The 16,924-nt window shown below is 43.2% G+C and overlaps 1 protein-coding gene across 2 annotated transcripts in view; it reads left to right on the top strand.

Moving 5' to 3' along the window:
• The first annotated feature begins 223 nt into the window (after positions 1-223).
• Positions 224-16,924, top strand: part of GUCY1B1 (guanylate cyclase 1 soluble subunit beta 1) — a 125,188-nt gene continuing 108,487 nt past the window's right edge. Inside the window, exons 1-2 of one of the 2 annotated variants that reach the window (XM_073576430.1) lie at positions 224-361; positions 14,693-14,766. In XM_073576430.1, coding sequence (XP_073432531.1) covers positions 359-361; positions 14,693-14,766 — 77 coding nt within the window. In that variant the 5' untranslated portion in view covers positions 224-358. Of the gene's footprint in view, positions 362-555; positions 887-14,692; positions 14,767-16,924 lie in introns of those variants that run through there. The other variant, XM_073576431.1, reaches the window with a different exon arrangement.

A 16,924-nucleotide genomic window follows, 5' to 3' on the forward strand; every position in this document is an offset into this window, starting at 1 on the left:
TGTCAGCTCTGCTGCCTCCACCAGTGGGAATGGCATTAACCATCTCTCTCCCACAGTGCAGCCCGGAGACATGGCGAGCCGAGTCTTCACACTGATTATGTCGTTGCTGCAGCAACAAGAGGAGCAGAGAACGGCCGGATCCTTCCTGTGTCACAGCCCAGCCAGGGACTGGGGACAAGAGGCCCAGCGCTGCGCTGCTATTGGCTGCTGCCGGCTGTCTATCATCAGGGGGCGGGGCTAGGACTCGGCGCTGCTGCTGCGCCAGGCTTCATTACCGCTGCGGAGCTGTCACTCAGTAACTCTTTGTGGACCAGCATCTTCTTCTTCTTCAAAGGGGGAAAGGAAAACCACTGGCAGAATGGTAGGTGCTCTGCATGTGTCCTGACCAGCACCATATGTCCACATGTATGTACAGTATGTGTGTGTATATCTAGGCTGCAGTGTTGTGTCTCAGTGCACAGCTGTGTGGGTGGCTGTGCTCTCTCTCCACGATCAGTGATGAATGCCATTATTATCCCGTAGTGTTGGATCGGGGCGGCCACATTCCTCCATCAGCTCCTTGTTTTTGTGATTATCACATTTTCTTTCCTGCTGTAAATTATCAGTATTTTTGGCCGCGTACAATATCTGTAGATTCTCTGCTGAAAATCGCAGGACGCCGCTCCCTGGGATTATGAACGATGAGATGTAACAATGTGACACAGCGGCTGCCGATGGGCGACGAGAAATGCCGGCGATGTCCCCAGATGTGACCGCGAGGACACCGCAGTGGCGAAGACCTCGGATGAAAACGCGTCATGTTCACCCGTAACAAGCCGGAATATAGATTTTAAATTACACAGATTTTTTTTCGCTTTAGGAAATTGCAAGGTCACTTATATGTGGGGTAAATATTGTAAAAATGATTTTTTTGTAGGGATAATGCTTGACATAAGCTTCCGAGTATTTGTGGTGTTGGTCCTCCAAGCTTACATTTCTGCAGTTCTTTTTTTCTCTATGAGGATAGAATATATAATGGTGTATCGAATGTATACTTGTTATTAAGTTCTATTAATATTATTTAATAGACTAATAAAGGAATGACTGTCGTGAATGGCTGTGCTGAACAAATCTGATCTATTTACTGTATAAAACCTGGAGACGAATACGCTTTTGTTTTTAACATACAATGGATGCTATTATTTCACCAGAAAATTGAAAAAAGTGTATATGTAACCATTGAGTGAGTCCTGGCGTTTATCACGCAAAAGTCGTCAGCGCTGATGGGAGAAGTTCCCCGTCCGCCGGTTGTATTGTGTGACATAAGATCTCACTGAAATATAAATACAGCAAAAACATCAGACCAAATGATCAATCACCGCTGTATATTTTAAGCAAATATACATAGGTGAGGTACACAAGGCCAGATCACACATTTTCAAAGTCAGTCCATTGAATTCTGTGGCCTTACAGGGGTGGTCCGAAACTGAAATTTAGTTTAGTCCTGTCTGTCTACTTAATGTAATCTCTTTTCTAATAGACCTTAATGTAATTAAAAAGTACTATTGTTCCTTCACTATGGTAGCTAACTGCTTTATTTATTTATTTTTACTTGTTCCTGGGTTATGATGCTTTGAGAATCCCAGTGCAAGTCATCATCGGGGGAAAGATCATTGCCGCAACTTCTGCCCCCTTCCTGAAAATAAAGCGTCATCAGTGAACATCCGTTTCAGGAGCTGGGATAGTCCCCTCTCTACTGTCGGTTGTCAATTCTGACGTAATCTTGTCACTGTGCAATATGCAGAGTGACAGTGTGCTCCCTCACCAGCTTTGACAAACCAGCAATAGAGCGCACTGTCATTGAAAATCTGGCAAGCAGAGATTAGCCCTGCTCCTGCAAGTGCCATCACATGTGAGGATGGGGCTGGTCTCTGCTTGCTGCTTCTCTCTTTATAGTTTACTCTCTTGCTGGCTCATGACCTCATAAAAGCTGATGAGGGAACATTGTCACTGTGTTCTGGGATGACTAGTGCATGGTGACAAGATCCTACTGAGCATCTGTCAGAATTGACTGTCGACACATGCTCAGTGTAGCAGGCAGGGCCGGACTGGGACAAAAAAGCAGCCCTACCACACAAACCTCACCAGCCCACAAACTTTAACACTCCTCACCCCGATCAGTGAATTTTTCTATACTTTGTCGTGCCCCTCACTCTACTAAAAGGAGATATTTGAAGAGCCACATGTGAATGGCGCCACAGTGCGTATGATCGACCACAGCTTCATTTACATGGTGCTCTACAGAGCTCTGATTTTCAGGATCATGAAGGTCCCTGCAGTCGGATCTCCAGGAATTGGAAAGTTATCCCCTATCCAGAGGAGAGCGGATTACTTGGGATAATCCATTTAAACAGCTTTTCCAAAATTTTATTTTTATTTGGCTACAGTAATATTGAAAATACTAAACCAATATTGACCCTCCCAAAATCCAATGCCGCCTCTTCGACAAAAAGACAGGATAAGTGGTACTGTGCAGTGCATACAGGGCCGGCTCCAGGTTTTTGTGGGTTCCGGGTGAAAGTCTCAGTTGGCCCCTTTAACACATACCACAATTCATAATTCACAGATACAGCAGAGAAATATAGGTATACAATGCCAAAGATTTCACTTCTTACCTTACATGAGTAATAACTATTGTACATTCTACAATAGGTCAGAAACCAGACAGTTTATTGCTCCATACAGTATTATGAGTACTACATAGCACTCCATACAATATTCTGGGCACCACATAGCACTCCACACAGGATAATGAGTCTCATATAATGCTCCATACAGAATAATGAGTCCCATATAATGCTCCATACAGAATAATGAGCTCCATATATTGCTCCATACAGAATAATGATCGCCATATAAATCTCCATACAGTATGAGCCACATATATTGCTCCATACAAAATAATGAGCCCCATATATTGCTCCATACAGAATGAGCCCCATATATTGCTCCATACAGAATTTTATGGGCCCCATATAATGCTCCAAACAGTATATTGAGCCCCATATATTTATCCATACAGAATAATGAGCTCCATATATTGCTCCATACAGAATAACGATCACCATATAAATCTCCATACAGTATGAGCCACATATATTGCTCCATACAGAATAATGGTCCCCATATAATGCTCCATACAGAATAGGTTCCATATAATGCTCCATACAGAATTTTATGGGCCCCATATAATGCTCCAAACAGTATATTGAGCCGCATATATTTATCCATACAGTATATTGAGCCCCATATATTGCTCCATACAGTATTATGGGTACCACATAGTGCTCCATACAGTATATTGGGCCCCATATAATGCTCCAAACAGTATATTGAGCCCCATATATTTATCCATACAGTATATTGAGCCCCATATATTGCTTCATACAGTATTATGGGTACCACATAGTGCTCCATACAGTATACTGAGCCCCATATAATGCTCCAAACAGTATATTGAGCCCCATATATTGATACATACAGTATATTGAGCCCCATATATTGCTCCATACAGTATTATGGGTACCACATAGTGCTCCGTACAGTATATTGAGCCCCATATAATGCTCCAAACAGTATATTGAGCCCAATATATTGATCCATACAGTATATTGAGCCCTATATATTGATCCATACAGTATATTGAGCCCCATATATTGATCCATACAGTATATTGAGTCCCATATATTGTTCCATACAGTATATTGAGCCCCATATATTGATCCATACAGTATATTGAGCCCCATATGTTACTCCATACAGTATTATGGGTACCACAAAGTGCTCCATACAGTATAATGAGCCCCATATATAGCTCCATACAGAATAATGAGCCATATATATTGCTCCAAACACTATAATGAGCCCCATATACTGCTCCAAACACTATAATAATCCCCATATAACACTCCATACAGTATAATGAGCCCCATACCTTGCTCCATATATAATGGGCCCCATATAATTCTCCATATATAATGGGCCCCATATGATGCTCCATATATAATGGGCCCCATATGATGCTATATATGTAATGGGCCCCATATGATGCTCAATATATAATGAGCCCCATGTGATGCTCCATATATAATGGGCCCCATTTGATGCTCCATATATAATGGGCCCCATATGATGCTCCTTATATAATGGGCCCCATATGATGCTCCATATAATGCTCCAGTGTATGATGGGCCCCATATGATGCTCCATATAATGCTCCATTTATTATGGGCCCCATATGATGCTCCATATAATGCTCCAGTATATGATGGGCCCCATATATTGCTCAAAACATTAAAAACCTGAGATCCTCACCTCTCCTTGCTGGCCGCTGCTCTGCTCCAGACTCCTCAACATCGGCATCTTCCGGCTCTCTGCACTGTGACTGTTCAGGCAGAGGGCGCACAGTCATGATGACTGTTCATGCAGAGGGCGCACAGTCGTGACATCATTGCACCCTCTGACCTGAAACGTCACAGTCAGAAGACGTCGCAGCGGAAGAGCGGGAAGAGGTAAGTATCGCAAGTGCTGGGGCCCTGAGCAAGTGGGGGCGGGGTGGATTCTTTATTAGCCCATATGACAATATTTTGGTTCCACAGCTGAGAAAGGTTATGTTATGGATCTGAAACATTGCCACATGGGCTAATAAAGAGTCCAACACTTTTTTCACAATTTATCGGAGATAAATGTATACAAACACATAATAAGAGCAGATACTGAGAATTACACCATGTATACAGGACAAGAGAAGTATACACAGCTCTACAATATATACTGTGGTAAGGAATATAGCGTGGAGCTGTATATACAGTATATAGTGGGACTCACCCTCGCAGACACGCTCATCTACATGCATGCAAACATGCACACAGAGACGCTCGCAAACACTCACTTAGATAAGTACATAGACATGCTTATAGACACTCTCATAAACCCACGCACACAGACAGACATGCTTATCGACGATCGCACGGAGACTCGCACGCAAGCAAACACAGACGCAGGCATGCACGCGCGCAGACAGGCACGCACGCAGACAGACACACACGTACACAGACAGGCACGCACGCACGCACACAGGTACTCATGCACACAGACAGGCACGCACGCAGACAGGCAGGCACGTGCGCATGCACGCAGACAGGCACGCATGCAGACAGACACGTACGCAGACAGGCACTCACGCACACAGGCAGGTTAGCTTGCAGGCATGCTTATAGACATGATTTTAAACATGCATGGAGACACTCTTGTAGACATACCCACAAATATGCTTGCAACACGCATAAAGACACATTTATAGACAGGGTAATAGACACACGCACATGCATACACGCATATAGACAAGCACACAGACACTCATGCAGATTTGCACTATGCAGGCACACACATATACACAGACACATACAGTGGGGAAAAAAAGTATTTAGTCAGTCAGCAATAGTGCAAGTTCCACCACTTAAAAAGATGAGAGGCGTCTGTAATTTACATCATAGGTAGACCTCAACTATGGGAGACAAACTGAGAAAAAAAAATCCAGAAAATCACATTGTCTGTTTTTTTTTCATTTTATTTGCATATTATGGTGGAAAATAAGTATTTGGTCAGAAACAAAATTTCATCACAATACTTTGTGATATATCCTTTGTTGGCAATGACAGAGGTCAAACGTTTTCTGTAAGTCTTCACAAGGTTGCCACACACTGTTGTTGGTATGTTGGCCCATTCCTCCATGCAGATCTCCTCTAGAGCAGTGATGTTTTTGGCTTTTCGCTTGGCAACACGGACTTTCAACTCCCTCCAAAGGTTTTCTATAGGGTTGAGATCTGGAGACTGGCTAGGCCACTCCAGGACCTTGAAATGCTTCTTACGAAGCCACTCCTTCGTTGCCCTGGCGGTGTGCTTTGGATCATTGTCATGTTGAAAGACCCAGCCACATTTCATCTTCAATGCCCTTGCTGATGGAAGGAGGTTTGCACTCAAAATCTCACGATACATGGCCCCATTCATTCTTTCATGTACCCGGATCAGTCGTCCTGGCCCCTTTGCAGAGAAACAGCCCCAAAGCATGATGTTTCCACCACCATGCTTTACAGTAGGTATGGTGTTTGATGGATGCAACTCAGTATTCTTTTTCCTCCAAACACGACAAGTTGTGTTTCTACCAAACAGTTCCAGTTTGGTTTCATCAGACCATAGGACATTCTCCCAAAACTCCTCTGGATCATCCAAATGCTCTCTAGCAAACTTCAGACGGGCCCGGACATGTACAGGCTTAAGCAGTGGGACACGTCTGGCACTGCAGGATCTGAGTCCATGGTGGCGTAGAGTGTTACTTATGGTAGGCCTTGTTACATTGGTCCCAGCTCTCTGCAGTTCATTCACTAGGTCCCCCCGCGTGGTTCTGGGATTTTTGCTCACCGTTCTTGTGATCATTCTGACCCCACGGGGTGGGATTTTGCGTGGAGCAACAGATCGAGGGAGATTATCAGTGGTCTTGTATGTCTTCCATTTTCTAATTATTGCTCCCACAGTTGATTTCTTCACTCCAAGCTGGTTGGCTATTGCAGATTCAGTCTTCCCAGCCTGGTGCAGGGCTACAATTTTGTTTCTGGTGTCCTTTGACAGCTCTTTGGTCTTCACCATAGTGGAGTTTGGAGTCAGACTGTTTGAGGGTGTGCACAGGTGTCTTTTTATACTGATAACAAGTTTAAACAGGTGCCATTACTACAGGTAATGAGTGGAGGAAAGAGGAGACTCTTAAAGAAGAAGTTACAGGTCTGTGAGAGACAGAAATCTTGATTGCTTGTTTCTGACCAAATACTTATTTTCCACCATAATATGCAAATAAAATGAAAAAAAAACAGACAATGTGATTTTCTGGATTTTTTTTTCTCAGTTTGTCTCCCATAGTTGAGGTCTACCTATGATGTAAATTACAGACGCCTCTCATCTTTTTAAGTGGTGGAACTTGCACTATTGCTGACTGACTAAATACTTTTTTTCCCCACTGTACACACATATACTGTATATATATATATATATATACACACATGCAGTCACATACTTATTTGAAGACTTAAAAAATCTTATATAATTCATATGTACAGACATATAAATATACAGAAACAACATACATGTACACACTTATTAGGGGAGTTTTTTTTTTACCTTCCCCCGACTTTTCTTTGGCCCACAGGCTCCTTTGAAGGTCCTCTCCAGCAGGAATATAGATGGTAGTGCAGAGCAAGCTGCATTATATCATTTTAGCAGACAGGGCCATTTCTGTTAGCTGTGATGCGGCCGGGCCGGCACACAAACAAAATTTAAAGGCGCAGTGCTGGCCCAGCGAACGAAGCAGCCAGTCTTGGGTCCCTGCAAGGCTGCCGGAGGAGTGGCCTGGGGGGGCATATACCCCTCTGTCCCCCGGCCTAGCCTGCCCCTCACTCCACCATCGGCCGTGCAGAGGAGCGAATCCCTGGCTGGGGTGAGTAGCGCAGGAAACAAAAAAACCCTGCTCTAACGATGGTACTGGCCAGCGTCAGACTGAAGAGCCCTGCGCGCGCCGCGGTGGCCCTTTCAAACTTGTGACTGAAGGCCCTGTGCGCGCACAATCTCCTGCTCGCACACAATGACAGAGGGCCGCCGCGGCGAGCACATACTGACAAGTGCCACAGCGGCTCTTGTCAGTGCGTGCAAGGGAGAGAGCGCGTGCACACAGGGAGCCTCTAGTAAGATGTTTTAAAGGGCAGGCGGCCCACTTTGTATTACAGAGCCGCCAGCCCACCGGGCATCTGCCTGGCTCGGCAGATTAGCAGTCCGGGCCGGCCTGATAGCAGGGTCTAGTCCAGCCCCTGAAACAGAAGTCACTGATGATGCTTTGCTTCAGGGTGGGAGCAGGGGCCGCAGCAGTAACTGTAACCTCTGGCTCCTGATGATGACTCATTTGAATATTCCATTATGCACTGGGATTCTCAGACGAGGCATCACCAAAAAGAGAGAATTAGAAAAATAAAGCAGTTGGATAGAGCAGTAAGGGAGGAGTAGGGAATTTTTAATGAGAGTATATTCGAAAAAAAAGCTTAGATTTTGCAATAGATAGTTTTAGAATTAAAATACATTTTAGCTTCGGGCCACTCCTTTAAAACAGCACTTATACAGACCCTTTGAAACTGCGAAAGAAAGAAAAAAACAAAACACCTAAATGAAACTATATAAAATGTATTGGCACAATTGGCTAATTTCATAGGTTTACTTGTGATTGATGCAATTAATAATGATGGACAATATTAAAAATGTTTGTTTTATGTGGTATTATACAGCTCTGGCAAAAATTAAGAGAACACTGAAAAATTTCAGTTTGTCTGATTTTTCGCTTTATAGGTATATTTTTGAGTAAAATGTAAATTGCTCATTTATTCTATAAACTACTGACAATATGTCTTCGAATTTCCAAGCACTAAATATTGTAAAAATGCAGTGCTTGTAGACCTCAAATAATGCTAAGAAAACAAGTTCATAATTATTTAGAAACAATACTAATGTTTTAACTCAGGAAGAGTTCAGAAATCAGTATTTTGTGGAATAACCATGATTTTTAATCACAGCTTTCATGCGCCTTGGCATGCTTGCCACCAGTCTTTCACACTGCCTTTGAGTGACGTGTTTGATTTTTCAGGGTTTGTGCATGATTGCAGACAGTGTCTTTCCTTTCCTGTCCTGTCTAGTCAGTTTGGGCCCCATCATTTGCTCAGTCTATTTTTCTGCCTGCGTTTGTGTTTTCATCTTGTCTCACCGAAAATATATGTGTGGGGGCTATCTATTCCTTTGGGGTCTGCTCCGGGGCAGTTTAGATTTCACCTTTCTTGCTTTAGGTTGAGTTAGCTCTCCGGCTGTGCCGAGGCGTCTAGGGCATCGTAGGTATGCTCCACGGCTACTGCTAGTTGTGTGGATATGATCAAGGGTCTGCAATCCGCTTAGTTACCAACCTCTCTGGTTTTCTGGTGGCTTAGCTTGGTCCTGCTATCCTCCTCGGTGACCCATTCATAACAGGGAACATTGCCTGACCAGAAGAAATCAACTGTTTTTCCAGGATAACCTTGCATACGGCTTGATTCATATGTCCTTCGCAAAGATTAACCTGCCCAATTCCTGCCTTGCTGAAGCATCCCCAGATCATCACCGATCCTCCACCAAATTTCACAGTGGGTGCAAGACACTGTGGCTTGTACGCCTCTCCAGGTTTCCGTCTAACCATTAGACGACCAGGTGTTGGGCAAAGCTGAAAATTAGACTCATCAGAGAAGATTACCTTACTCCAGGTCTCTATGGTTCAATCCTTATGGTCTTTATGGTCTTTGGCAAACTTCAGCCTGGCTCTCCTTTGCTTCTCTTTGATGAAAGGCTTTTTTCTACCTTTACATTACTTGAGCCCTGCCTCTAGGAACCTGTTGCGAACTGTTCTTTCTGTGCACTTCACCCCAGCTGCCATTTGCCAATCCTTTTGTAGGTCCCTTGATGTTATCCTGCGGTTGCTGAGTAACATTCAAATAAGATGACGTTCATCCCGGTCAGTGGAGAGTCGTTTTCGCCCTCTGCCGGTCTGTAGCTTTGTTGTCCACAATGTCTGCTGCTTGACCTTGTTGTAATGGACTGCCGTCTTAGAAATTTTAAGGATGGAGGCAACATGACGCTCACTGTATCCCTCTGCTAGTAAAGCCAGAATTGAGCCCTTCTTTTCCTCACTCAAGACTATTTTTTTCAACTCCTTTGGCATGGTTAAAAGTTATTTTTTCATTCCTATTACTTTTGGGATATTACTAGTACTTTTTTGCCATCCAGGTTGTCCTATTGCAAGAGGATTGTGAACACCACAGCAGGGTTTTTTATTCTTTCCTTCGTTAAATAAGATTTGGTTCAGGAGATCACCTAATCAGAAGCACATTAAGTAGAATGAGTTGTACTCTGGTTAGAATTCAACTGACACTGGAATGGAATGGCTGTCAGGCATGTAGAGGTGATTTTTATAAAACTGTGCAGTGTTCTCTTAATTTTTGCCAGTGGTGTATGTGGGAACATCACAACAAAAACTAAAATGTATGAAATATATCCCATATTTTATACTGGAGTAGATATTTTTATTAAAAATATTTTACTAGGCTGCCCATTCAGTAATGAGTCGCTTACCAGGAAATCATCAGTTCAGACTGTGAACAGCCACCATCTTCTCCTCCTGAGCCACTTGGGCCAGGATTTGGTCATAACAGAAGAGCCATAGTTTAGCAGAGGAGGTGGTGATTACCCTGAGCCCCTGACTCAGTTAAACTCTATGGTAGAGCAAGGAGACATTATACAAGATTCCTAAGGAGGCAGGTGGGCAAAAACCCACGAGTGACTGCTAAACACCTGCGGTAAGATTAGGTGGCAGCAGGAACTGACCCAAAAACATAGGAAAAGTCAATAGCTCAGTGATGCTCTTCGTTTGCTGTATTTCCACACTGGAAACCTGTATGTGCAGAGGGCAAGATTCAGTAAATTATAAGAAAGTTCCTTTTTTGAGGAAGATGAATCTTAGCTATCATTGGACCTTTCAACAGGACAATGATCCCAAGGATACCTCAAAGTCCGCCAAGGTTTGGCTTCAGAAGAAGTCCTGAAAGATTCTGGAGTGGCCCTCACAATGATCTGACTTGAACCTCATAGAAAATCTTTGGTGGGATTTGTAGAATGGATTAATATATCTCAGGGATGCTGCCAGAAGCTAATCTCTGGTTATATACCAAATCTGCAGCAGGTCTTCAGTTGTGTTGAGAAATTGAAATTGTTCTTGTTTCATTGCTTTATTATGAACAGCAGAAACTTTGTACATTTTGCTAATAAAACTAATCTGCAATGGAGGGAGGGAGGTTGTGAAAATTTTGATTGCAACTGTATCTTTAGAATGTATATCACTGTACAGTTAGGCTAAGTGCACACGGTGCAGAAATTTTCTGCTCAAAAACCTGAATCCCTTCCCAGAAACCGCACCTATTTTTCCGCTTGCGTTTTTTGCTCAGTTTTGATGCGGTTTTTTTCCGCAGCGGTTTAAAACCGCATGGAAGAGGCCTAAAACGGGGAAAATCCGCAAAATTAATGAGCATGCTGCGTTTTTTACCGCAATGCGTTTTTTTTGCGGTAAAAAACGCATCAATGTGCACAAAAAGTGCAAAATGCATAGAAATGACTGTGCAGCTTATTTTTAGCAGTTTTATAGCAGTTTTATAGCAAAAACCACAGTAAAAACCGCTAAAAAAATGCTGTGTGTGAACACAGCCTAAGATATACATGAATGAACATCTTCCTCCATCCTCCCCATTTTATTAATGCTTTTATGTTGTAATGTAAGGGAGGGACAGGACTGTAGTTGTGACCTGAATAACTGCAATATCTATGTCCAGTCCTTCCCCTACAGAAAACTGTACTCTTCTCTTCAGCATACCTGTATCTCCAGATTCAGCTTCCTCTGGGCACTTACCAGGCGACTTCGATCCCTCTTTCAGTCGACCCGCAATAATGGAGACACAGCCCAAGTTAACTTCAACACCCTCTTTACTGAGTACTTCACACATTACATCCACAGTTGGTACATTGTGACATTTACTGGCTTACTCATCTTTCCCTTTCTGGCTGTCGCTTCTGTGCAGTACACGCCCAGACTGGACTATCCTAGACTGCTCCCCAGTTCCTTCCTGGCCTATCCTCGCCATGATGGCAATTCCTTCTGCCTGTTTCACCCCAGACTCAAAATCATCAGTCACCAGGTTTGGTTGCCTCTGGTAAAGCATCCCGCCCATTTGTACCGATCTCGTTGAAGCTCCAACTTCCTTCATCTCATCAGTCCAACCGATTCCTGCCCTAAAAGCATTGGCACAGGTGATAAGTCACCTCATCTTTCCTTTCCTGCACTGGCCCAATGCTATGGCACACAGTGGCCATGGGTAACGTGGGCTGCAGTGCTTGAACATTGCGTGGCTGGCAAGCTGTCCGGGCCTATAGCCCATGTGGACACTAGGGCACCCTGGTCCCATCTGACCTAACTTCCGAACAAGCTTCCCTCTTACTACCCGGCAGCCACTCCTACAATTAACCCTTTAGAGAACATCTTATCAGCTATACCTATAAGGCCCACTAGTATGCCCCCATCTAGTGGCCTACAACAGAACTACACTTACCTGTATCTATAGGAACTACATACTAAAGTACCCTCTAATGTCCCCAAATAAGGATGCACTGACTTACCCTAACTGTACATGAACATTAGTGACATATATTATACAATACTATATTAAAGGAACACAAGACAATATAATACAGTTCTCTACAGAATGGTAACACATATATATATATATATATATATATATATATATATATATATATACTTGTGGCAATACCATACAAGATGAGCGATAATAAATATTTCTATGTGGCAGTACCACTGATATTTATCATAGACATTATCAATTACCAATCTATAAACATTAACAATCGAAGGGCAATCCAGGGAAACAAGAAATACATTATATCTCACCCCTTTAAGGTAGAATCATAGAATGTTAGAGTTGGAAGGGACCTCCTGGGTCATCTGGTCCAACTCCCTGCTCAAAGCAGGAGTCACTAAACCATCTCAGACATATGTCTGTTCAGCCTCTGTTTGAAGACTTCCATTGGAGGAGAACTCACCACGTCTCGTGGCAGCCTGTTCCACTCATTGATCACCCTCACTGTGAAAAAGTGTTTTCTAATATTTAATCTGTATCTTCTCCCTTTCAATTTCATTCCATCGCTTCTCCTGTTTCCTTGTGCAAATGAGAATAATTATTTTTTTTTCTCTAACAAACTTTGGATTTTTTTTCACATGTTTGGTGTCTATGAACTCGTAATGACCTGGAGAATCATAATATCAGGTCAGTTTTAGCATTTGGTGAACATGGTAAAAAAAATACAAAAATCCAAAAACAGTTGTAGAATTGCACTTTTTATGCAATTTCATTGCACTTGGAATTTTTTTCCCATTGTTGAGAACAAGATATGGTAAAACCAATGGTGTCATTCAAAAGTACAACTTGTCCCGCAAAAAAAACCCCCTCACATGGCCATATTGACGAAAAAATAAAAAGTTATGGCTCTGGGAAGAAGGTGAGCGAAAAACAGAAATGCAAAAGCGAGAAAGGGTGCGGCGCAAAGGGGTTAAACCCATTAAAAATATAATGAAAGTGTAATGCTAAGACCGTGTTCACACATATTGGCACTATTGTGTTTTTCTGCTTTCTATTTTCTGTAGGTGTCCACACAACACAATAATAGTCTTCTCTGATTATTGCCTATTTGATGCATTTCTTTTTTGCGTTTCCACCTTAGTTGATGTGTTTTTGGAACACATTTTAATGCTTTTTTAATAGTACAGAAAAACTTTGATTCTACACTTAAAAATGCAATATCATTTTCGTTTACATGTATTTTTTTCTGGCTCCACATAAAACTAATAGAGAAAAAAGTGCACCAAAACTGCACACTTCAGCCGTGTGTTTAGATGCACACTGGGCAAAGTTGTCATGAAGTCACATCCAGTCCAATTGTACATTTCAGCCATGAAAAAGTAACTCTTGTTAGTAGATGGTATTCTTCTTTTTAGCGGAAGGCATACAGCATGTTAGTAGAGGGTGTAATTGTTAATAGAAAATGCACCTCATTATAGTGGAAGATGTACTTGTTGTTAGCAAAAGGTGTACTTCCTGTTACCAGAGGTTGTATTTCCTGTTAGCAGAGGGAGTATTTCCTTCTAGCAGAGGGTGTACTTCCTGTTACCAGAGATTGTATTTCCTGTTAGCAGAGGGAGTATTTCCTGCTAGCAGAGGGTGTACTTCCTGTTACCAGAGGTTGTATTTCCTGTTAGCAGAGGGAGTATTTCCTGCTAGCAGAGGGTGTACTTCCTGTTACCAGAGGTTGTATTTCCTGTTAGCAGAGGGAGTATTTCCTTCTAGCAGAGGGTGTACTTCCTGTTACCAGAGGTTGTATTTCCTGTTAGCAGAGGGAGTATTTCCTGCTAGCAGAGGTTGTACTTCCTGTTAACAGAGGGTGTACTTTTTGTTAGTAGAGGGTGCACTTGATGTTAGTAGAAAGTGTACTTTTTGTTAGCAGATGGTGAACATCTGACTAGCAGATGGTACACTTTTGTGTAGTAGAGGGTATACTTATTATTAGTAGAGGGTGTACTTTATGTTGTTAGAGGGCACACTTCTTGTTAGTAGAGGGTGTTCTTATGGTTAGCAGCAGGTGTATTTCTATTCAGCAGAGGGTGTTTTATATAATAGTAGAGAGTATACTTCCTGTTAGCAGAGGGTGTACTTCCTGTTAACAGAGGGTGTACTTCCTGTTAACAGAGGGTGTACTTTTTGTTAGTAGAAGATGCACTTGATGTGAGTAGAAAGTGCACTTCTTGATAGCAGATGATGAATATCTGCCTAGCAGAGAGTGTACTTTTGTGTAGTAGAGGTTATACTTATTATTAGTAGAGGGTGTAAGTCTTGTTAGTAGAGAGCATATGTATTATTAGTAGAAGGAATAGTTCTTGTTAGATAATGTGTCATTTAAACTTTCTTTCTTTTCTCATTTACAGTATGGCTTTGTCAACCATGCCTTGGAGCTACTGGTGATAAGGAACTATGGGGAAGAAGTATGGGAAGATATTAAGTAAGTCGTTAAGTTGTTGACAGGATCTTCTTTATATCTACTGTCCATATTTTGTAATGTTTTTCTTGTTTCAAGAATTATCAACCTATTTGTTGAAATGTTAATATAGCAGAGCCTGTGTTATCATTTGGCATAGCATCCCATGATAGGTTATTGGTAGTTTCCCACAGGAATGCAGGCTAACTGAAGTTACTTTAAGGCTGTGTGCCCACGTAGCGATTTTTAAGCGTTTTTGCCGCGATTTTCAGTGCGAAAACGCTGCAAAAACGTTTAAAAATAGTGTACAGAACGCCCCCCATGCATTCCTATGGCATTCCGCACATGCTGTGCTAATGCTGCGCTTTTTTCCGCGGCGGAATCACAAATTGCAAATTGTTATCACACCCACAGGGGTGTGATAACATGGAAAGAGGAAAGACTACGATGGGGAAACTAACACCCCATCGACTAGTCACAGCCCTAATTAGCATAGGAAAAGCAGACCTTATATGCATTTTTTAAAACATTAATTAAACTGAATAACATTATACAGGACTGGATAGTCAGGGACATTAGTTATATGTATGTGAATGCTAGGCTGGAGGGCATGGGGGACCTGGCAAATTCCCTTTAAGTGTTGTCTTAAGCAGGTGAAATGCATGCACAATGGGGTTGAGCTCTGGTGATTAACTCCGCCATTGCAGAATATTCCACTTCTTTGCCTTAAAAAATTCCTGGGTTGCTTTCACAGTATGTTTTGGATAATTTCCTTTCTCCTTCAGTACTCGTGTGTGCCTTGTTTTGCTCATGTTTATTGTACTTGTGGGTCGCCCTCCCAGGGCTGTGGGGTACCGGGCCGGTGTCAGGGGAATGTGTCCGTGGCCCTGGGCGCCCAAATCAATGGTAGTTTGCAATATAGTTTATGTGATAGTTCATGACGCCACCTGTGGTGTTTTGCAAGCAAGATGTATAGCCAACGCTGCGTGTAGATCCTCTGGGGCTGATGGTGTGTTGCAGCATAGATGGTGTAGCTCCCCACAGGTGAAGCTGTAACCCCAGGGCAGTGTATAGGTGCAGGCCGTGTGAGGAATGTTGGTACCCAGATGTAGCAGTGCTGATGGTGTTAGCGCACAAATGAATGGAAGACACCAGAGCTTGTAGTTCCAAAGCTTTACTCACAGTCCGTGGTACACACTGTTGCCTGCCTCCGTGCCGTGTCCTCCAGGGCAGAGACTCAATCAACCTCCCGGGCAAGTCAGGATTCTCATCTCCAACACTCCGCCAACATGTACCTTTTCTGAACGACTCCTCTCTTGTGCCTTAAGGGGTGAAGAGCTTCAGTACCGTGGTACTCTGAAGTTCCTCCTGTCAGATGTTCCTAACAACTCTACTCATATGGCAGACAGCTGTAGCCTCTCTCAGGGACTCCCTTCTCCGTAGTCCTGGCTCTCTATTCAGTTGCTGTTGTGCCCCAAGTCTTAGATGGGAGAAGTGCTTTTACAGGCAACTACTCCACCGGTGTCTGCTACAGAATCATAAGTGTCCATACAACCTCGGGGACCAGGCCCCGGCCTTGCGCTGAGAGCCTATAGGCAGGATTCCTCTTCCAACCCACAACTCCTCTCTGTTCTCCTACTCCTTCTTTCCGCACTGTTCCTTCTCTCTCTTATGGAAGCTTAGGTTGCAGTTCTACGTCTTTCTCCTTCTGTTCCTTTCCCGTGCCAGCTGGCTCAGATCACTGAGGCAGCTACAGCACAACTTCTTCTCTCCCTCTTCTAGGGATCTCCTTCCTCTCGGACCCATCCTCAGACTCTCCTGACTGACTGTCCTTCTCCCTACTGACCTCCCGTCAGACTGACCTGTAATTCTAAACCTTCCCAATCTTTTATATCTCTCAACTCCACCTACCTCCCAGCACATCTCGTGTTACAAAGCAAGGACCCACAAAAGGTGCTCTGCTACCCTCTAAGCATGGAGCCGAAATGTGGTCCTGCTGAACTATCCTGTGTGTGGGGTGCAGGTGTTGGAGTGTGGAAAGGAGTTCCCAACTTACCTAGCTGGTGGGGCACTACACCTTAGGAGAAGGTGCAGTACCTCTGTGGCGACTGAGCCTCAGGGGCGCCACACTTGTCTATATTTGCCCCTTTCACATGTAAAGTGCCATGGAATAAATGGTGCT

This window comes from Dendrobates tinctorius, unplaced genomic scaffold (genome assembly GCF_039654945.1).
Source record: "Dendrobates tinctorius isolate UK_male_01 unplaced genomic scaffold, ASM3965494v1 ptg000008l, whole genome shotgun sequence".
NCBI classification, from domain to species: domain Eukaryota; kingdom Metazoa; phylum Chordata; class Amphibia; order Anura; family Dendrobatidae; genus Dendrobates; species Dendrobates tinctorius.